The sequence below is a fragment of the Dasypus novemcinctus genome, chromosome 27, assembly GCF_030445035.2.
Source record: "Dasypus novemcinctus isolate mDasNov1 chromosome 27, mDasNov1.1.hap2, whole genome shotgun sequence".
Classification (NCBI taxonomy): Eukaryota; Metazoa; Chordata; class Mammalia; order Cingulata; family Dasypodidae; genus Dasypus; species Dasypus novemcinctus.
Genome location: NC_080699.1, coordinates 24,504,472 through 24,527,336, shown reverse-complemented (window position 1 = coordinate 24,527,336; position 22,865 = coordinate 24,504,472). Strand labels below are relative to the sequence as shown.

The 22,865-nt window shown below is 47.5% G+C and overlaps 1 protein-coding gene across 1 annotated transcript; it reads right to left on the bottom strand.

The window, feature by feature from the left end:
• Window positions 1-9,864: 9,864 nt before the first annotated feature.
• On the bottom strand, window positions 9,865-19,709 carry CD3E (CD3 epsilon subunit of T-cell receptor complex). The gene is made up of 9 exons (XM_012524368.4): window positions 19,605-19,709; window positions 19,394-19,502; window positions 17,532-17,549; window positions 16,705-16,719; window positions 13,519-13,536; window positions 12,872-13,099; window positions 11,911-12,078; window positions 11,374-11,420; window positions 9,865-10,614 (listed from the first exon to the last, which is right to left on the bottom strand). Exons 2-9 carry the CDS (start codon window positions 19,440-19,442, stop codon window positions 10,558-10,560), a joined length of 600 nt encoding a protein of 199 aa, XP_012379822.1. The 5' UTR covers window positions 19,443-19,502; window positions 19,605-19,709; the 3' UTR covers window positions 9,865-10,557.
• Window positions 19,710-22,865: the final 3,156 nt, after the last annotated feature.

Below are 22,865 nucleotides of genomic sequence, written 5' to 3'. Positions count from 1 at the left end.
AAAATGCATTACAATGTTACTGTTATCTATAGTCTATACACTACATTAGTCGTATTTTCCCCATATTCTTAACACCTTGTAGCAGGGGAACATTCTTGTATTTGTATTATTAACCACAATCCTCATCTTCCACTGAAAGCACTGTATTGCACAGTCCCAGATTATCCTCTAGCTGTCTTTCAATTAACATTAACCTCCCTAGACTACACAAATGTGTCACAATCACATTTATAAATCAGCAGTGTCAGTTATACTCATTATAATGTGTTAACATCAACTCTATCCATTTCCACGTATTTACCTTCAACCTTATTAAACATTCTATTACATTTCAGATCAGCTTCCCCTTTTCAACCCACAGTCTGTCCCCTACTAACTTATACTCTATAGTTTAACTCCATAAGTTTTCTCATTGTATTTAGTTCATATCAGTTAGACCATACAATATTTGTCCTTTTGTGTCCAGTTTATTTCACTCAACATAATTTCTTCAAGGTTCATCAGTGTTGTCATATACACCCCAATTTCATTTCCTCTTATAGCTGAATAGTATTCCATTGTATGTGTATTCCCCATGTTGTTTATCCATTCATTGGTTTTTGGGCATTTATGTTGTTTCCATCTTTAAGCAATCGTGAATAATGCTGCTATGAACACTGGTGTGCAAATATCTGTTTGCATCCTTGTTTTCAGTTCTTCTGAATATATTCTTAGTAGCAGGATTGCTGGATCTTATATAATTCTATCTTTAGTTTCCTGGGGAACTGCCAAACTGAGGTTGCACCATTTTACATTCCCACCAACAGTGAAGGAGTATTCCCATTTCTCCACATCCTCTTCAGCACATGTAATTTTCTATTTTTTTAAAAAAATAATGACCATTCTGTAAGGCATGAAGTGCTATCCTATTGTAGTTTTGATCTGCATTTCCCTAAAAGCTAGTGTTTTGAACATCTTTTCATGTACTTTTTGGCCATTTGTGTCTCTTTGGAAAAATATCTATTCAAGTCTTTTGTCCATTTTTTAATTGGATTGCTGGTCTTTTTATCATTGAGTTGTGTGATCTCTTTATATAACCTGGAAATCAAACTCTTATCAGATATGTGGGTTTAGAAAATTTTCTCCCTTTGAGTAGACTGTCTTTTCATCTTCATAACAAAGTCATTAGAAAGACAAAAGTGTTTTGTTTATCTGAGGATATCTTAATCTCTCCCTCACTTTTTAAAAAATTATTTATTTATTTTTAAAAATTACATTAAAAAAATATGAGGTCCCATTTAACCCCACCGCCCCCACCCCCCACTCCCCCCACAGCAACACTCGCTCCCATCATCGTGACACATCCAATGCACCTGGTAAGTACATCTCTGAGCATCACTGCACCCCATAGTCAATGATCCACATCATAGCCCACACTCTCCCATGTTCTCTCCCTCACTTTTGAAAGACAGTTTTGTGGATATAGGATTCTTGGTTGGCAGTTTTTACTTTAAATATGTCCTCCTACTGCCTTATTGCTTCCTAAAATATACATTTTCACATATTCCAAGGTAAGTCTTACCTACAAGGTACTGATGTCAAGGGATTGTGTGCCTTGCCTATGTGTCTGGATGGCCCTACAGCTCTCAGGAGCACCCCAATTTGAGGTTTTGTTCACAGTGGCACTTAGTGAGATCTACCTGAGACATGAATAAGTGTAACTGCTGGAATGATGTACCAATGCATTCTGAAATCTCTTTGCCTTAAAAACTCTTTTATATCTGATGTTTCCCATTTTTGATCAAGGTCATTTTCCAAGTGCCATCCCTGGTTGGTGCTTGGTATTAATCCCTTCGTGCCAGGGAGGCTCATTCCTGGGAGTCATGTCCCTCACCTGGGGTGGGGGAAAGTAGTGTATTTATTTGCTGAGTTTGGCTTAGAGAGAGGCCACATATGAAAATGAGTAAGTTTTCAGGAGGTATGTCTTAGGAAATAGTTATTATTAGACTAAGTTTCAAGTTTACAAGAATAAGGTTTATAGTTACATGTACTAATATTGAGGACTTGACATATTGGTTTATTTTCTATTATTAAGCACTGCCTATGTACTCAAGAAATTCTTGCCCCTTCATTTGAAAATGTAGCAGGACTCCCCAGTATGGAAATTTAATATTTTGTTGTTTATTGTGTGGGTCTCCACCCACTGAGATAATACCCTATGACAAGATGAACACATTCATATTCCATAGGTGTACCCTTTCCCATACATCCTCACCCCCGCTGACACCCTGCACCAGTGATCCTCCCCTGCCATATTTGCCAGAAGAACACTCCCACAGTTGTATTTTCAACCACAGACCTCCACCTTCCAAGTTGGGTAGTTTTTAATGCTATCTTTTCAAGCTCATTAATCACTTCTTCTGCAATATTTAATCTGCTATTCAATATAGCAAATGTATTTTTTTCATCTCAGATATTATAATTTTCATCTTTAAAAGTTTGATTTGGGTCTTTGTTATATTATTTTGTGTCTCTACTGAACATGCTCAAGCTTTCCTTTAGTTTCTCAAATATACAGAATAACTAGTTTAATGATGATGTATAATAATTCTATTATCTGTGTCATTTCTGGGTTGGTTTCAAGTAAATGACCTTTCCCCCTAATTACAAATTGGATTTTATGACTTCTTTGCTTGTCTAGTCACTTTTTATTGGATGCCAAAACGTGTGATTTTTACCTTGCTTATTTGATGCTACATATTCTTGTATTGCCGTACACTCTCTTGAGCTTTGTTCTGTGATACAGTTATGTTACTTGGAAACAATTTGATCCTTTGGGCCTTGCTTTTAAGCCTTTTGAGACTGGACCAGTGCAGCATTTAGTCTAGAACTAATTTTTCCCCACTACTGAGGCAAAATTTTTCTGAGTACTCTTCCCAGTAGCCCTTAAATTATGAGGACACAGTAACTATTTCCAGTCCTGCATAAACTCCAAGGATGGTTCCTTAGTGGTTATTTCTTTAGTTTCTTGTGTTTTCTTCACATGCATGTTCTGACCAGTCCTTATCTGAAAACTCTCAAGGCGAACCCTTTGCAGACCCCTGGAACTCTCTCTGTGTGCATCTCTCTCCTTTATGGTGCTCTCTCCTACAAACTCTAGCAGCCTTGACTTCTCAGCTCTGCCTTGTCACCTCAGGGAGACTGTCAGGCTCTGCCTGGGTTCTCTTTGCCTACGCCACAGCCTGGACACTCTCTCTAGGCAGTAAGATAGAGAATTTGTACAGTTCACCAGCCGGGATCAAGATGGAGGCAAGGTCAGGTGAGTCCAGGCAGAAAAAACACAGGAAAAAACACATGGCGGTGAGAAATAACCATGGACATGGAGAGTGGGAGAACTTGAAGCGATTTTTACTACAGATGAAGCTCAAGGTGGACAGTGCCAAGATGTGACTGGAGGGGTGGTAAGGACACAGTAGTGGAGGACCTGAAGTATAAGGCTAGAGAGTGTGGACTCATCACTCTAGGAGGTGATGAGTCCTTGAAGAGCTTCAAGCAGAAAGTGGTAAGGTAAGGTCAGACTTAACTCTGGCAGGAGTGGGGAGATGGAACAGAGGAGAGCAGGAACAAGCCTGGAGACAAGGAACATCCGTCAGAAGATACTTCAGTAATGCAAGAGTATGAGCGCCTGACCTAAGGCAGTGGCAGCTATAAAGAGAGGAGACTGTCAGATTGAAGTGCTATTTAAGGAACACAATTAGCAGGCCTTGGTGACTATTTTAGTTTTCCAGGGTTGCTGTGACAAATACCACAGACTGGTTGGCTTAAACAGCAGGAATTTATTGGCTCCCAGTTTGCTGGTGTAGCTCAATCTCTGCTTCTGTCATGTGGTGATCTGTTTCCTTCTGTGCCCTCCTCTGGTTTCTACTGACTGGATCGGATTTCCTCTGCTTTGAGGACTTCAGCCATACTAGATTAAGGCTGACCCTGATTCAATCTGGCCTCATACAAAGAGCATCCTGGAAGGTCCTCTTTACAAATGAGTTCACAACCATTGGGGGTTAAGATTGGAACAAGACTTTGTGGAGACATGATTCAGTGCACCACAGTGATTGAGTGTGGACGATGAGGGAGCCGTGGCATCAAGGCCGAGGTAGATGGCGGTGCCCTGCACCATAGTGATAGTCTGAGGAAGGAAGCTGGTGGTGGAATGATTATTCTCTTTTGACCATCTTGAACTTGAGAGGTCTGTGGAGTCTGGTTCTGGTCTTCCTGATGAATATACTTTGAATAAGTCTAGAGCTCAAGGGGATATCTGGTCAGGTCTGAGATTTAGCTTTGGGAATCTAGGAAAAATACGTGAAGTGTGATGAGCACAGGGTTGAGAACCAAGCTAAAGGCCACCAGCATTCAAGGGGCAGGTGGCAGAGGTCAATGAGGTAGACAAGAAGGACTTGTCGGGGAGGTAGGAGGGGGAGAGCTATATCATGGAAACCAAGGCAGGGGGCAGTCAGCCTTTCACATCCCTCTGAGAGGCCAGCTCTTTAAAGACCTGTGGTGTGTCTCTTGGAATTGGAAAAAGGAGAGCACTGTGGCAAGAGTTCATAGTGGGTGAGGAAGCCAGACTGTGAGGGTTGAGGATGGGATGTGAGGAAGGTGAGTTAAGAGCTAGTGTAGAACTGTCTTTTGGGAAACTTGGCTGAGAAGGGGGGAGGGGGAAGGGAGAGCATCTGGGTGAGGGGCAGCAGGAGGCAGCTTTCTTAACACAGGAGATACGTGAACCTGTGGTGGAGGGCAAAGAGCCAGTTAAAAGGGGTAGCTCGGGAAGCGGATGTGGCTCAAGTGACAGGGCTGCTGCCTACCATATGGGAGGACCCAGGTTCGATCCCTGGGACCTCCTGGTGAAAAAGAAGAAGAGAAAGCATGCCTGCGTGGTGAGCCAGTGCTCACACAATGAGCCAAGTGCCTGCATGAGTGCCTGTTTGGTGAGCCAAGTGCCCATGTGAGAGCCTGTGCAGTGCCAGTGCCTGCTCAAGTGAGTCATGCAGCAAGATGATGATGCAACAAGAGAGAGACAGGGAAGCAGTTGTGGCTCAACTGATAGAGCGTCTGCCTACCATGTAGGAGGTTCAGGGTTCAGTACCCAGGGCCTCCTGGCCTGTGTGGTGAGCTGGCCCATGCGGTGAGCTGGTTCACACACAGTGCTGCTACGTGCAAGGAGTGCCATGCCATGCAGTGGTGTCCCTCACATAGGAGTGCCCCTCATGCAAGAAGCGTGCCCTGCAAGGAGAGCCGCACTGCATGAAAAAGTGCAGCCCACCCAGAGTAGCGCCGCACACACAGACGTAGCAAGATGATGCAACAAAAAAAGCGACACAGTTTCCCTGTGCCGCGTGACAAGAATGTAAGTGGACACAGAAAAACACAAGCAAATGGGTACAGAGAGCAGACAATGGGGGGAAGGGGAGAGAAATAAATAAAACAAATCTTTAAAAAAAAAAAGAGAGAGAGAGACAAAGGGGAGTCAAGGTGAAGTGCAACAGAGACCAGGAACTGAGGTGATGCAATTGACAGGGAACCTCTCTCTGCATCAGAGGGCCCCAGGATCAAATGCCGGGAAATCCTGGAAGAGAAAGATGAGAAGCCAGGAAAAAAAAAAAAAAGAGAGAGAAATAGGTACAGAAGATCACACAGCGAGTGGACACAGACAGGAAAAACAAAAACAAACACTGCATTAAAAAAAAACACAAAAAACAAACAAATAGTGGTGTGGGGAAAAAATAAAATAAAACCTTAAAAAAAAGGAGTAGCTCGATAATGTCATGGAGAGAGATGATGCCATCAGACCCTGGTGCAGAGCAGGGGGTCAAGAGTGTAGGCCAGTGAGGAATGGCTCATCCTTGACCCAGATGGGAAGGGGAGGAAGCAGGTCAGAGGGGAGGCAGGAGATTGGCCGCAGGCTTTGCGGGTGGAGTTGCTGGGGTCTGCTCTGAGGGAGCGGGGTAGGGGTTGCGTGGTGGGCACTTGAGGAGAGTGGGGAAGCTGTGCACAGCCGCTCAGGGCACCAGAAGAAAGGTCATCAACCTCTCTGCCTCGAAGTGGCCAGCTGAGGCCAGGAACCACGAGGTCCTTGGATGCAGGTTGAGCACCCGCCTTACCCACCCTATCTTAGCTCAGCAGAACCAGACACCAATGGAGCAAGACGTGCAGGAGGACCTGGGATTGAGTTCCAGCACCGGCACTCCCTTGCTGGGCCACCTCAAGGAAGTTACTTAATATTGCAGTCAGTTTTTGCTTGTGTGAAATGCAGAAAACCATGCTTACCTTGCAACGTTATATTGAGGAGTGGGCAAGGAAATGCATGTCTAGTACTTAGAAGAGGGCCTGTGCTTAGTGAGTGCCCAGCAGGGGCTGGGTCCCTTCTCCTTTCCTTTTTTAAAAAAGATTTACTTATTTATTTCTGTCCCCGCCCCCCCAAACCCCATTGTCTGCTCTCTGTGTCCATTCACTGTGTGTTCTTCTGTGTCCGCTTGTGTTCTCATCAGGCGGCACTGGGAATCTGTGTCTCTTTTTGTTGTTGTTGTGTCATCTTGCTGCACCAGCTCTCTGCGTGTGTGGCACCACTCCTGGGCAGGCTATGATTTCACTTGGGCGGCTCTCCTTGTGCAGGGGCCACTCCTTGCGCAGCGGGCACCCTAACGCGGGGGCATTCTTGCACACAGCAGCACTGTGCGTGGGCCAGCTCGCCACACAAGCCAGGAGGCCCTGGGTATTGAACCCTTGGATCTCCTATATGGTGGGTGGATGCTCTATCTGTGAGCCATATCCGCTTCCCAACCTTCTCCCTTCTTACATTCACTTCTCCCGGGAGGAGCGTGCTGGCCTCTAGGTCTGTGCTCTCCCCCTTCCCAATCTGGAGTGCCTTCTCCATTAACTCTAAATCCCAGCCTTCCTCCCCTTCTAGGTCCAGGTCAAGTCTTTCCTCATCCAGAAGCTCTCCCTGACTGCCCCAGCCTTCTCAGTTCCTCCTCTGCATGCCTGCAACACTGTCTGTCTGTAATACTTGGGTGCTCCGTCCCATCTCTGGATCTTACGTTGCTTTTGCACTTTTTGCATGCTTGGGCTTTCTTATATATCTGCAAGTTCCTTGAAGGCAGGAATCGTTTATTTGTATCCCCTTAGCACCTTGCCCAGTGACGCTTAAACAATTCAACACAGAGCTTTGAAGTCAGGAAAGTGGAGAACATTCTTTACAGTCACAGTCAGAACTGGGTAGCTGGTCAGAGCACTGGAGTGGGACAGCCCTGGCTGCTAAATCTACTTCTGTCCTACACTAACTGTGACCTGGGCAAATGGCTGAACCCCTTTGGGCCTCAGTATCCTCCTTATCCGGGTCTGTAAATTGAGGATGACAACACCTACCTTGTCAGGTCACTGTAAGGATGGAATAAAACAGCACATGTGGGAAGTGGATTTGGCTTAACTGATAGAGCATCCGCCTACCACCTGGGAAGTCCAGGGTTCAAACCCAGGGCCTCCTGACCCATGTGGAGCTGGCCCACGTGCAGTGCTGATGTGCACAAGGAGTGCTGTGCCATGCAGGGGTGTCCCCTGAGTAGAGGAGCCCCACGTGCAAGGAGTGTGCCCTGTAAGGACAGCTGCCCCACACGAAAAAAAGTGCAACCTGCCCAGGAGTGGCAACGCACACATAGAGAGCTGATGCAGCAAGATGACACAACAAAGAGACACAGATTCCCGGTGCTGCCGACAAGAATACTAGCGGACAGAGAAGAACACACAGTGAATGGACACAGAGAGCTGACAACTGGGTGGGGGGAAGGGGAGAGAAATAAATAAAAAATAAATCTTTAAAAACAAACAAAAAACAGCACATGTAAAGTGCTAAGCCCTTTTCAGTATCAGTGTGGGCTTTTACACTGCTTTTATCACACTGAGCCATGCCTCCCCTTGAGTGGGGGCACAACCAAATAAACCTGGGACAAAAGTGCAGCGACCCCAGGGCCAGCCCGCTGATCAGCGGCTAGTGGGAGACTCCTTTCGAGCTTAAGTGCTGACTGCTTAGAGGGAGAGAAGCGGCACTGCTGTAGCCACAAGCCCATATGAAGGGCTGCTAATCACAAATGACCTTTTTAGTCGCCATCACATGTAAAGAGCTCTGTGGTCAGCAGGAGGTTTCCAAGTGCAGATCGGGAGAGGAGAGGACCTCCGGCTGGAGCTGGCCTGACACAGGTCCTTGAAGCTCGGGCCTCCTCTCTGCCAGCCGAGTGTGTGTGCTGCGGGGGTGTGGGAAAGCTGCCCACCCACACCCGCCTCCCCGCCGCTGGCCTGCTGCTCCCCGCCCCCCACCCTCGCTGGCAGTGCAGCCCACATCCTGTGCCGCTAAACCGCAGCCGGGCTCTGGTTTCAGGCAGCCGCCTCGCAGGGTGCAGGGAGCGGGGCCTGTCGCAGAGCACCTCCTTCCTCCAGTCCCCCCAGCCCGGGCTCAGCGGCTCTTGGTGGCACTTGTGTGAATCTGTACCCCACTCCCCACCTGCAGCCCCCATTGCACCTCACCCTTCTCTTCTGCGGCCTCTACCTGCCTCTGAAGGCCTTAGTCTCTGTGTCACCCATTTTTCTGAGCTGACCCTCCCCACTGGTGACCCATTCATCACCCTCTGTCACCCCTGATGCTTTCCCCCAAGAAAAGCTAATCAACATTTATTCTCTATGTCCTCTCCAAAGGAGAGCTTCAGAAAATGCCGCACCAACTGCAAAAGCCGGCAGTTCTTGCATTTGGGATACTGGACTGGGAAGGCAGTCAAAGGAGGGGACGGGGGAACCAAGAGCGTCTACAGCTGCAAGCAGGAGAATCCCACCCATCAGCCATGTGAGACCTAAGCCCCCTCTCGATGTAGACGTGGAGTGGACATCACCATCCCAGGGTGCTCAGGATGGAGGAATAAAATACGGATTGGAGTGGACTTACTGGTATTCTACTATAGAATTATTGTGACTCCAGCAATGGAAGAAATTGTATCATTGATGTGGAGACAGTGGCTACGGGAGTTGCTGAGGGCAGGGAGAGGGAAGAAGAGGTATGATGTGGGGACATTCTGGGGACTTGGAGTTGTCCTCAATGATATTGCAGGGACAGATGCAGGACATTATACATCCTGCCATAACCCACTGAATGGACTGGGGGAAGAGTGTAAACTACAATGTAAACTATAATCCACGCGGTGCAGCAGTGCTCCAAAATGTACTCATCAAATGCAATGAATGTGCCACACTAATGAAAGAGGTTGTTGATGTGGGCGGAGTGGGGCAGGGGTGGGGAGTAGGAGTATATGGGAACCTCTCATATATATGCACATATTTTCTCTTTATTTTTTAAATGTTACATTCAAAAAATATAAGAGGTTTCTCATATTATTTCTTCACCTTAGCTGTTTATTTGATAATAGTTGTTTTTTTTAAAGATTTACTTATTTATTTCCCCCCCTTCCCCTCCTCCCACTCTGCTGTTTTTGCTGTCTGTGTTGTCTTCTCTTCTCATTTACTCTCCTCTAGGTTTCACCGGGATTCGATCCTGGAGATCTCTAGATAAACTCAGTGCCAGGGATACCTAGCTGCAAAGTCATCTTGCTTGACTCCATCTAGCATCCAGTCAGCAAGATGGAATCTCCAGAGAAGCTTTGCCCAGGGTGAGACCTGCTTATCCAAGTGCCTACTCTTAGATTTTATAATGTAACACTTCGTGTGATCTTTGTATCTTTAAATAAAAATAAATAGATTTTAAAAAGGAGGGGATGGGTGGTGGGGAGGACCTGAGTTGACTTAGGAAACAAGGCAGCCTGTGACGATCTCTGAGTAAAGAGGGACAGCAACTCTTTCAGCCAAATGCACTTTATTTCTTGTTGCTCTCGGCTGGTAAGGAGCTGGAGCTTACATGGAGAAGCTGATACCCCCTCGGTGGCCCACCGTGGAGGGCGGGGGGCGCAGGGCCGGCTCTGGGCCCAGGACCCGCGAAGGGGCAGGACATCTGCCAACAGTTATCCAGTCCCCCCTCAGAGGGGGTCAGAGCTCGAAAAAAAGAAAGGTAGGTGGGATAGTTAGGGATGGGGGAAAACGGTTAGGAAAACATTTTAGAACAAAGGACTTTTTAATACTCGCTATCAGGGGGATCCAGTGAGGGGAGAGGAAGGGAACTGAACGCTCGCTCTCTGCCTCGCCACCTGGCCTGAAGCCTGAGGTCTGGGGCCATCCCTGGAGCTGGGATGGTCCTGCCGAGGAGGCGGCGCTGGTGCAGGAAAAGGAGGGAGCAGGACGGGGAGGTGGGCGGCGGTGGGGGAGGGCACGGGGGAGGGAAGAGAGGGCTAAGGGTCCTGACAGGAGGGCAGGCTGGGTGCTGGGACTGGAGCTGCTGTTTCAAAGGGCCTCCTGGGTGGCCCCAGCAGAGAAGGCAGGAGGAGGGAGGGCGCTGGGCAAGCGCAGCAGAGTGACAGTTCTCGCGTGGGGTCCAAGACCAGGGAACAGGCAGCAGCAGGGCGCTGGGCAGGGGCAGAGGGGGCCTCGGAGCCGTCAGACGCCTCGCTGATTCAGGCCGGCGTACAGGTCCCGCTGGCCTTTCCGGATGGGCTGGCGGTGGAATGGAGGGGGTGGTCAGTAAGGTGGGAGGGGGCGGTCCCCAAGAAAGGGGGGGCCCCTCCAAGGCAGCTTAGGGGCAGCGACTCCGCGCTGCCTGGCCGGAGGCTCGAGTCAGTCCCTCCGTGAGCCTCGGCTGTCCCAGCTCGAAAACGAGACTCCAAAGACACCTCCTCTCAAGGCATTTGTCAGGATTAAAATGAATAATAATAATTAAAAAAATATTTGTTGAATATCAGGGGCGATATTCAAAATATTTGGCAACTGGCGGTGTGCACACACCAACTGATCAGAACAATCTTGGGGGGCCTCTGCTTCACCAGGCATAAACTCCTTAGTGGCCAGGTCAAGGGCGGACCAGGGGAACTGCGGAGCGGCTGTTGTGGCTGGCAGTGTGTGGGTGCGGGTTTGCAGAGGGGAAAGCTTAGGGCTGTTTGCCAACGCCGCATCTCACATTGTGATCTCCGGTGTGAGTGCACTGGCGCACGCGGGCGGAGGATCAGCCCTGAGTTGACTGTTTCAGAATCTGCATTCAGAACTGTCTCCCAGCCAGCGAATAAGCCAGAGAGAAAGGAGAGTGTCCCCTCCGCCTGCCTTCTGTGGCTGGGGGAGCCAGGCGGCCTTCAGGATGGGCACGGGTGGGCTTTCCCGCGAACCCCGAGTGAGGGGCTTTGGAACCGCGGGCAGGCAGGGTGGACGGTCCCTTGTTTCCCTTGTCCCCTGAGGGGCCCCCTTTCCCCCACCCACTGTTACCTCGTAGTCCGGGTTGGGAACAGGTGGCGGCCTCTCCCTGTTCTGTCCTGCAGAGGGAGGGGAAAGGGATTTGTTTCCACCAGACACCGCCAACCTCGCAACGCCAACTCTCACGGCGAGACCCCAGTGCAAGGATGGCACAGCCCTTCCTTCTCTCCTCTACTTTGCCCCTCTCAGCCTCCCCTTCTCTTCTTTCTTTCATCCCCACTCTACTGGCTCCCACCCTCTTTTCTCATCCTTTTGTGACTCTCCTCATCTCAAGGCTGTCTTGCTGTTTCTTCCCACTGGGGAAGGGAAGGAAGGGAAGGCAGTAACTGACACGCCCAGGTCGCGCTTCCCACAAGTTGGGGATGGGGTCTGAAGACCCCAGAGCCCTGATGGCACTCGAGGGAGCTGCAGGTTAATAAACTTCTTCTGCACTTTCTAGGGTGGGAAGGAACCTTCTGAGACACAGCCCCCTCTGTTGGGATCTGGGCATCTAGCCGTGGCCTAGGCTGGACCCCTTGGCGGGAACCGGATGCAGCGCCATGTTCTTACCTCTGGGCCTGTTGCCAGCTCCCACGCCTCGCGCCACGGGCTTGGCCTTGGCCTTCCTACTCTTGCTCCAGTAATAAACCACCAGCAGCAAGCCCAGGGTGATACAGACGTCGACGATGACGACGGCGACCACCCCCATCAGATTTACCTCCATGCAGTTCTCGCACACTGCCGGGCGGGCATGGGGAGATGAGCAGGAGCCACCGAGAAAGGAATGACACGGGCAAACCGGGGGTGAGGCCGGAACACGCGAAGGCGATTCTCCCCCCGTGCTCCCCCGCCTGCCGGGGCTGGAGCCCTTCCTTTCAGAATTCATAAGAATAACATCAACGAGCCAGAGGAGGACGTTATGGTAGAGGCTCTGGGTTCAAGTGCAGCTCCATTACTCACTAGCCGCGAGAGGTGTTTTCAACTCACAGAGCCTCTGTTTCCTTGTCCACGAAAGGGCAAGAAAAAAAGTACTTTACTCGCACAGTTGTGGAGAGGATGACAGAAAATAATGGCGAGTACTTGGGACATTGCCCGAAACCTCACGAGCACTCAGTCAACGCCAGCTATCATAATTTACTATTACGCCTTAGCGTATGACATTTTATGACACTGGCTTTGAGTGTCCTTTGCAAGTGCTTCTGAGGAATTTTACTCCAGATGAAGCATCAGATAAACTCGTATCTGCGTGCCTTAATTCTGGGCGTAAGATGAAGCAAATGACCTAATTCAGTTTCTGTGGAGGTTGCTGCTTGCGATCTAGCTCTGACTTAGGTTACCCAGACACACCCACAGTGGTGTTTAATCTATGTTTCAGGAAACACTGACTCTGGATGGTAGCAGAGCGGCCCGGCCCAGGACTGAGTGTGGGAGGAAGCAGCAAGATGCCAGGGGGCTGTGAGTCGGGAATGACCTTTGGAAATGGTCTTCCCTAAAGAGTCAGGTGGAGTCTGCTCTGGAGACCTGCTGTTACCTCTTGCTTTTAGGTAGAGATAAAATGTGCTCTTTGATTTGCCTGGGTAGCAGGTAAATAAACCACTGTTGTCCACTTCTGAAAAATTCCTCAGTTCTAGCTGGTTATGGCCTTTCTTTAGGTTAGGAGGTAATTCAGCATCATTCCGCTCCCAGGTTATATCTTCATCACTTGATTCCTCAGGGCATGTCAGCACCACTGTGGTTCCCGAGATGTCGACTTTAAATCCTGGGGAATGGGAGAGGAGAAGAGAAAGCAGAGGGAGGAATCAGGAAGATTCTGGAAAAGGCGAATTGGTGACAAAGAACCAACCGAATGCAGAAAGTCACATGTCCTCCGGGTCTTAGGCATGCTTGTCAGAGGGGAACCCTCTTGGCTAGAGGGTTTGAGAACGAGGATATGTGGGAAGAGGGGCACTGGGGAAACCTTCGAAAGGGGGTCTCGAGTCTTAGGCATGGGCATGGGGACGTGGGGGGTAAAGAAAAACCCATATAAGTCCCCATTTGGAATCTGTCCACCGGGGTTGAGAATGAGGGGATGGAAGGACCTCAGTTCTTAGGGTTCATTTCTCTCAGGCAGTTCCTTCCCTCCTTCCTACCGACCTGAATCCTCAGATAGAACATAAATAAAAAGACTGACAAGCTTACTTTTCTGTGTAACTGCACCTGAAAATGAAAAAAAGGAGAGAATGGTAAGAGAACAACTTTGGTTTAGATTCAAATTGTAGATAACATTTTTCAAGGGATTAGACACTGCTTCAAGAATTCCCACAGGGAAACGGACTTGGCCCAGTGGTTAGGGCATCCGCCTACCGCATGGGAGGTCCGCGGTTCAAACCCCGGGCCTCCTGAGCCGTGTGGAGCTGGCCCATGCGCAGTGCTGATGCGCGCAAGGAGTGCTGTGCCATGCAGGGGTGTCCCCCTCGTAGGGGAGCCCCACACGCAAGGAGTGTGCCCCATAAGGAGAGTCGCCCAGCGCGAAAGAAAGTGCAGCCTGCCCAGGAATGGTGCTGCACACACGGAGAGCTGACACAAGATGACGCAGCAAAAAGAAACACAGATTCCTGTGCCACTGAAAATGACAGAAACAGACAAAGAAGATGCAGCAAATAGACATAGAGAACAGACAACCGGGGTGGGGGGGAGGGGAGAGAGATAAATAAATAATAAATCTTTAAAAAAAAAAAAAAAGAATTCCCACAAAGAGGGAAGCCGATTTGGCTAAACAGATAGAGCATCTGCCTACCACATGGGAGGTCCAGGGTTCAAACCCAAGGCCTCCCGACCTGTGTGGTGAGCTGGCCCAGGCACAGCGCTGATGCATGCAAGGAGTGCCGTGCCATGCAGGGGTGTCCCCCGCATGGAGGAGCCCCACGGGCAAGGAGTGCGCCCCACAAGGAGAGCCACCCATGTGAAAGAAGTGCTGCCTGCCCAGGAGTGGCGCCGCACACACAGAGAGCTGATGCAGCAAGATGACGCAACAAAAAGAGACACAGATTCCTGGTGCTGCTGACAAGAATCCAAGCGGACACAGAAGAACACACAGCGAATGGACACAGAGAACAGACAACTGGGGGGTGGGGAAGGGGAGAGAAATAAGAAAAAAAAAAAAGAATCCCCACAAAGAGGCCCATCCTTCAGGGAGCCCCAAGCCTTGGAGGTGAGGTGTGTAATTAGTCATGAGGTATGCTCACACACAGACTTCAGACACATCACATCACATGCTTGAGAATATACCAGCATGTGCTCTTAGACTCAGACCCACTGATGCCTAGAAAGTCTTAAAATCATGACAAGAATGCAAGTGGACACAGAAGAACACACAGTGAATGGACACAGAGAACAAACAATGCGGGGCGGGGGGGGGAAGGGGAGAGAAATAAATACAAAATAAATCTTTAAAAAAATTGGGAAAAAGCCACATTCCCTATAGCAGGCAGTTTTATCCTGGGAGATGGGCCCCTGGGGACCCAACCTTGTTTCCTGGAGGATTTATGGCTGGGACACTGGGCAGCATGAGGCTAAACTAGAGCCTGGACATGAGAGCGGAAAGAGAGGTGCTGCAGTGGTGCTCCTCTACTGGGGAAAGAGCACTGGACTCAGAGTCAGAAGCCCGAACTGTGAAACTCAGCTCTGCCCTAGTCTGTATAACGAAGAGCAAGTCATTTAACCTCTCTGAACCTCAGTTTCTTCATCAGGGAAATGGAGATAAAACCCTGGCCTCATAAAGCTTTTAGTGTCTGTGCGTGAGAATTAAATGGGCCATGGAGCTGTAAGTGGATGGCACGTAGCAGGTGCACAAGGAAATTGTTAGCTCCCTTTTTTTCTTTTCTGCTGGGGGTCCTGCTACGATGGAGAACAGACCTGAGCTTTGACCTAGTTGCTCAAGAAGTCTTCCAGCTGACACTGCACAGAATATGAACAAATCATTCTCCAGGTGGTTTATCCACCTACTAATTAATGACTGGGAACTGAGTATAATGACAATAGAAAACTGATATTATTTTGACTTATAAATAATTTGATGTTTCTTAGGAATGGTAAATGAACTAGGAATCAAACATATAATAATTTAAAAATAAAAAGTTATCCTACTCAGCTTGATCTATTTGCCTGAAAAAGAATTGTAAAGAAAATTGTTCAAAACTTTTCTTTATTGGCACAAATTCAGTGGGAGAGCTTAGACTTAACATGTTCCGTCTATGCTTAGAAATATGTGTATTCGTAGTATTCTTAATGGCTAAGAAAACAGGCTTCGGTATCAGATAAATCTGCATTCATATTTATCTCTGTGTTTGGAATATTTATTATTTTTCTAAGTCTTGGTTTTGTTATTGATAAAGTAGGAATGATTGAATTAAATGAGGAAATTTAGATAAAGTATTTAGGGCAATACCTAGAACACACATGCTTGATAAATGTTAATGTTTATTATCTGTAGCCTGCACGCTTTCCATATCATAAGAGTTAAAATTCACCTACTGTCTTTTCTATGCCAGATAATGTTCTAAGTGCCTTAAACATTACTCATGCAATCCTCCCAACAATCCTACAAGAAGGTACCATTATTATTTCCATTTTACAGATAATGATGTTCTGGGACAATGCAGTTAAGTAAATTATTCAAAGACACCCAGCAAGTAAGGAGTTAAGCCAAGATTTAAACCTGGAAGTCTAGCTTCAGAGTTAGACTTTTAACTGCATACTATACAGCTTCATCTCTTCTGCCCGAAATAGTCTTCTTCCCTGAAATGTTAATCTACCCTTTAGAACTTAGCTCAAGAATCACCTCCTCTGGGAAGCCTTCCCTACCTACCCTCTGTGGAGTTGATTGTTCCTCTCTTTATACTTCATTTTACTCTGTATCCACCCATCTCCTAGTATATAACACACTATTACACGTCTCTCATACGAGACCTTCAGCTTCTTGATGGGAGGGAGTTAGCATTGCATTCCTGTGTTTGTTCATTCATTCATTCAAAACATATTCATTGAGCTCCTCCTACATGCCAGGCACTTGGCCAGGTAAATAAGACATCTCTGCCTTCATGGTTTACACAAAAATGCGTGGTGGCTCCAACACACACCCTCGTGTGTACTCTTTCCTGCTGTTATGCTCGGGGATACATATCACACATCATTTGAGCATGTTGGCTATAATCAGACATGACAGCCAACAACAAGTGCAGGCACATCTCATACAGATCCTATTGAAAGATAATTGTACCTTCCCTCTAATAACGCTGGTTCTTGACATCTATCACCGTGATTATCCCCTAAGACCTTTTTGTTCCACATTAGAAAAGAGTTTGTATAGTGTGAAAATCCTCTTACCAGTTTCTTCATTATCTGAAAAGGAAATGAAAAGAAACCATGAGCAACACTCCCATTGGCTGCTAACACCCTGTTCCTGTGGATTAGGACTCTTCCCTCATCCTTCAGAAAACAATGGATCTCCAAATTCCCCATTGATTTGTATGAAAAGCTGTTTTGGGCCCTACATTAAACAACTGATGGCCATTTACAAAAACAGCTCCTGCAGACACTACGAATTAGCCAGTACCACAGAGCATAGACTGGTGCAGTGGTTGCCTTTAAAGATGAAACTGGTTCAGTGGGTTTGGAGATGCTGATTGAATAGAGAGGCTTCCAATACTAGGGCACTCCTGACTCTACTACTGTTAATGAAAAAGTAAGTCTAGGCTGGGCACACTCGTGTGCATGTGCACACACATACTCAGAGTGTTCAGGCATGTGGCTCTGGCTGTGCCCCCAAATGCCACCTAGAGGTATTGAGCAGCGTCCCCGTATCCCGTGGCTTATCCAGTGCCTCCCCATGCCCGCAGTCTGGCTGCACACTCTCTCCAGGATCTCACATCAAATATGAAATGCAAACGTAGGAAAACTGTTGGCACTTGTGACTAATAGTCTCAATTTTTTTTCTTTTGAATAATTAAGACCCACTATTTCCTATGATCTCAGTGTTTCCCTTTTCCTGGCTAGAAATATCCCTTGACTTAGGAGGAAAAGGCAAAGGAGATGGGAGCAACCCCCTTTTATTGAGCTCCTGGAGGTTACGTAGGAGAGCTAGAGAAAGCTCCACTCATAAATACTAGGAATGCTGGGCTGATGTCATGAAAAGGAAGGAGAGAGGATCTTACCTTCTCCCCAAGCGCCAACTGGAAAAGAAATGATACGAAAAAAGAGTTAGTAAATGTTGTTCATGCCTGCAAATTCCAAACAGAAAAAGGGCTGTGTTCTAGTCTCACTATTCATGAGCATCTAAATTCTTTTCCAGTCGCTGCAGGATCACAGTCATTCCCACACCCCAGATAAACAACATTTACTGCCAGGCTGTTGACCAGGAGTTCCTGGTCAATTCAGAAACAGAGTAAGGAAGCATCTACCATTAAACATGAACACAATGTTTGACAAATGGAAATTTATAAAAAAGTTGGGTCCACTTTTTGGGCAACTGGAGAAATAATTTTGCCACCAAGCCTTCACTTTGAAACTTGACCTTTGTAGAAGAAAAACAAGCTCTTGGTTGGGTACAAATGTTGGATTCTTGCTCTTTCTTTAACACCTGCTTGTCTGATGGTTCAATTTTTCCATCTTGATTTTTGTTTGAGACAGAGATGGAAATAGCTGACACAAAGATTTCTCATGAACTAGAGCCTGGGGGTAAAGAGCTTGACTAGGTTTCCACTGGGCCCCCCAGAATCCCCTCACCAACAGGGAATTTGTTACAATGACCAGTTCCCTTGTCACTGCCTGGAAGTTTTCATATACCTGCACCTCTCTTTGACCAGCAGCCTCTCTACTAGGTGAGACCTCCTCACCAAAGCAGTTTGGGCACATTTTCATGATTCTAAATTTCTAGGGATGCTCAGGTCTTGATATCCCCCTCCTTTTTTTTTTTTTTTTTGGAAAAATGCAGTTTTAAGAAAATGCTTGACCACTGCCTGAAGGAGGCACACCCTGCCCAGTAGCAGAGCATACTCAGAGCTTTTTTGGAATGCAGAATCTCTGTCCCCACTCCAGACCTACTGAAACAGAAGCTGCAGTTTAACAAGATGTGCAGGTAGTTTGGATGCACAATCAGGTTTGAGAAACCCTGGTCTAAGGAGACCTCTGAAGAAGAAGCAGGAAGTGCAGTCTCTGCAGCTGTAGCTCCAGCTCGAATAGCATTTCCTAGGTCTCTGAGCCATTTTGCCTCATGTGGTGGAGGCACTAAGACCACAGGCAGGCCTGGTTTCCCAGATCAGCTCCAGCACTTACTAGCTATGGGTTTTAAACAAGCTATTTAACTTCTTTGATCATGTGTCTTCATCTGTAAAATAGGGGATAGAATGCCTATTTTCCAAGTTGGAGAGTTATTTTATGTATATAATAACTGTGTAAAGAATTTTTCTTTGCATGGTACCTGCCACTCAACAAATGACAAACACCAAAAGGGGGTTTTGGTATTATTTATCTCAGGTGAGATATGTAAATGCTCTTGGTTATTTATCAATTTATATTCCCCTTCCTTCAGAAACGATTAAGCTGGTTGAAAGCTCCTGGTCAACTTGAAAGGACTAAAAATCATGAGGTATTTTATTGTATCAAAGAAGTAAACATGCTGTATACCTTGTACTGCGTTTGAGTTCAACTACCTGCCCTACACCTGGTCTCCCCAAAACAAGCAGTGGAGGCAGGCTCCGCTCATTCCCTTCACGTGGGTTTCTAAGGGCTGGGTAAATCCGCTGATGGAAGGAGCTTGTTCTTGGAGGCAGAGAGACAGCTTTGCTTTCAATAGATAAGATCATAGCAACTTCTTTTCTTTGGCGGTGCCCTGACATGTCTCCCAGGCCCTTGAGGAAAATCTTTTTCATTAGCCTCCAGCCTGACTTCCTGCCTTATCACAGGATAAACAGTTCCTACATTTCCTTTGACCCACCAGACAGCACCGGGCGAGGCTGTGAGGCTCCCAGTGGTCTAGGAAGCCCCCTTCGCCCCTTTTTCATTCCATTCTACTCACCTGAGAAGAGGCAGAGTCCGAGGGCTATCCAGAGAGTGCGCGACTGCATCCTTCTCTCACAGGACGCTTTCTTTACCTAAGATGGCGGAGGCGAGTCAGTAGATCACTTCTGAAAAAGAAACCAGAGGACCTTTTCCAAACATCTGCGAACCCCGGGGCCACCGCGCCCACGTTTGGAGGAAAATGGGGGATTTGTAAGAGGGAGACTCACCATTTTCTGAAGCAGGCACCCAAGGCTGGGAGAGGAGGCGGGCTTCTGTGCCCCACACAGGAAGTGCAGGGGCCTCTGGGCCTGCACGGTCCTACGTCACTTGAAAATGTTCGAGGCAGAGGCAGCCACCTGGGTTGGCTGAGGAGAGTTGGGTCCACAGACTTCCCATAAGGACGAGAGAGAGGACTGACAAAACCTAGAGGGCCTGTGTGAAAAATACCGGCAGTCTAGCTGCCCATGCCTTGCACAACGGCTCTCCATACTGGTCCTCCCTTCTCAGATATCCTGCCCTGAGAAACAGCTGTGAAAGGCCTATGGCAGCGTGACAGGGAGAGAGGGGCAGGGGATAAATGCTTGCTTCTTGAGGTACCTGGCATGGAGCAGCAGGTGCAGCTGTCTTATTAACATGTGCTGTTGACTTGAAAATACATGGTGGGGAAAGTGTGTGTGTGGGGTGGGATATATGGGAATACTCTTTATTTTCCATGAAACATTTATGTAATCTAAAGCTTCTTTGAAAATAAAGAAAAAATGAAAACAAACAAAAAGGAAAATACATGGTGGTTTAAGGCCATGAAAGGCCAATTTTTTTGTCTATCATATTTGCAAAGTATTTAAAAACGCAATACTCAATGTTGGAAAGGGTAAAGAGTGACAATCTCAAAATCTGCTGATATGATATTGTTGTGGAATTTAAGAGAAGTTCAATTATTTGAGTATAGAGAGGCCAGGACTCAGGAATGATTTTGAGAAGGAAAAATGGTTTATTGATGGCCGGCCGGACTCGGGAGCTTTCAGTTTGAATCCAGAGCCCCGAACAAGATTTTCAAACGTCTTTTATACAGAGAGGAAAGACCAAATGGTCCCTTTGTTTCAGTTCTCAATAGGCTTCAATTAGCATATATCTCTTCCGCATCTTAGGTAAGCTTTTAGCATGGACTCCAGACATTCTAGATAAGCCTTGGTTTTTGCATTTCCCCTAAATACTTAAAGTTTATAGCCCTTGCATTGTTAAACATTTCCTGGGACTGGAGCCGCTGCCACTGTCCCTAAGGGCAGGACTGCAACCTCTTACCGTTCCACACCCACAAGTCAAACAACTTAGTTATCTCTGAAGAGACACAGAGCCTTCCACCCATAGCCCACATCAATATGAGTATAAACTGATGCAGCTTTCCTTTATTTTTCAGCATGCATTAAGCAAATGCTTACTAGGTGCTAGTCACTATGCTAAGGGCTGTCCTGATATGTCATTTCATCTTCAAAACAACCTTGCGAGGTGGGTATTATTTTTATCCCCGTTTTACACTTGCGCAAACAGGCTCAGAGAGGTTATATAATTGTCTTAATTTACAGAGCTGGGACTTCAGAAAATATTTTGGCAAAATTCATTGATTTGGTCAATGTTACTTTTTTTTTTTTTTTAAAAGATTTCTTTCTTTCTTTCTTTCCCCTTCTCCCACCCCACCCCCCGCCCCGCCCCACTTGTCTGTTCTCTGTGTCCATTTGCTGTGTGTTCTTCTTTGTCTGCTTCTGTTGTTGTCAGCGGCAGGGGAATCTGTTTCTTTTTGTTGCGTCATCTTGCTGTGTCACCTCTCCGTGTGTGCGGCACCATTCCTGGGCAGGCTGCACTTTCTTTCGCGCTGGGCGGCTCTCCTTACCGGCGTACTCGTTGCGCGTGGGGCTCCCCTACACGGGGACACCCCTGAGTGGCAGGGCGCTCCTTGCGCGCATCAGCACTGCGCATGGGCCAGCTCTACATGGGTCAAGGAGGCCCGGGGTTTGAACCGCGGACCTCCCATGTGGTAGACGGATGCCCTAACCACTGGGCCAAGTCCACTTCCCTGGTCAATGTTACTTAATGTCTCCTCTACCGTAGTCACGTACTGGGTGCTAGTGAGCCAGTAGATATACTTTCAGTCTTTGTGGAAGAAGAAAGGAAATTACAGGAGTGATTGACGCTAAGTGAGAGGCAATGCAGGTGCTGTGTGAGTGATAAACGGGGGCCCTAATATGGCCGGGGGGCAGAGAAAGTCTCACTGAGAAGGTGACATCTAAGCTGAGGTCTATGAGCAGGAGTGAGTCAGGACGAGAGCAGGATGGAGCAGCTGTTTGAAGCCTGGAGATGAGAGAGGTCCTTTCAAGCAGCTGGAAGTCCAGAACAGCAGGTAACAGAGAGGTGAAAAAGAGACATGAGAAATGACATTGGAAACTCAACAGGGGTCAGCTGGGGAGGGACTTACAAGCCATGTTAAGAATTTTTAAGGATCATCCTAACAGCACGGGGAGGCAACTGAAACATTTTAAATATGGGAGTGACGGGGTCCGATTCTTTAAATGAAAAAAAAAAAATAATAAAAAAATGTTTAATTATGGAAGGCACATACATATTAAAAACAACAAAGAGGACAGAAGAGTTTATATAACAGTCCCCTGTGCCACCTTGCCTAACCTCTAATTGCTCTCCTAGAGAAAACCACTTTGAACTTTTTAAACCGTTTTTCATGGGGGTTGCCTTCCTATCTCTAAATGTGCACTGTCATCAGCTGAGCTCTCTGGGAAACTTTGTGATGGAGATTTATGCAGTGACTCCCTGGAAGGGGCTCCCAGGAACAACACTGTTAGGGGAGTCAGGGAAGCAGGGTTGGGCAGAAGGAGGGGATGAGCTAGATGGGGTAGCACTGGAGGCCTCAGACAATCGCACCCGGAGTTCTCAAGCTGGGATGACCCTTCAGAGTTGTTCTGAACTGAAACCGAGACAAGGGGACCCCCATCCAGCCACTGGATGTGAACTGTTCCCAAATAGAAGGCACACACTTGGGTGAGACAGCACCCTTCACCGAGGTAATTCCTGTGGAAGGACCCAGTTGTCCACACACCCAGCAGTGGGGGGAGGTGGGTGGTGGTGACCCATCCTGAAGGGGACAACTGGGTGGCACCATACTGTGTCTACTGCAGCCCACCCTTGCACAGCTCAGATCTACTTGCTTCATGTATTCATTTCACCCATCCTTGAACAGCTATCTCAGGATTGTGGTTGTCCTCTTTTCCTGGGACAAACTGTGGCCATACCACCACAGCTGTGGACTCTGTGTGACATCTGGGTTTTCCTTTTGCCACCAATAAATGACCCTAGGTCCTCTTGAGGGAATCACTCCCTTATATACTTGCCTTGGTGTTGGGATGCCCTTTCTTATGGGGACTTGGTCTCTCAGTTGATGTGTTCTGAGAACCAGTTCGGGTCTGGAAATTGAGAAGGGC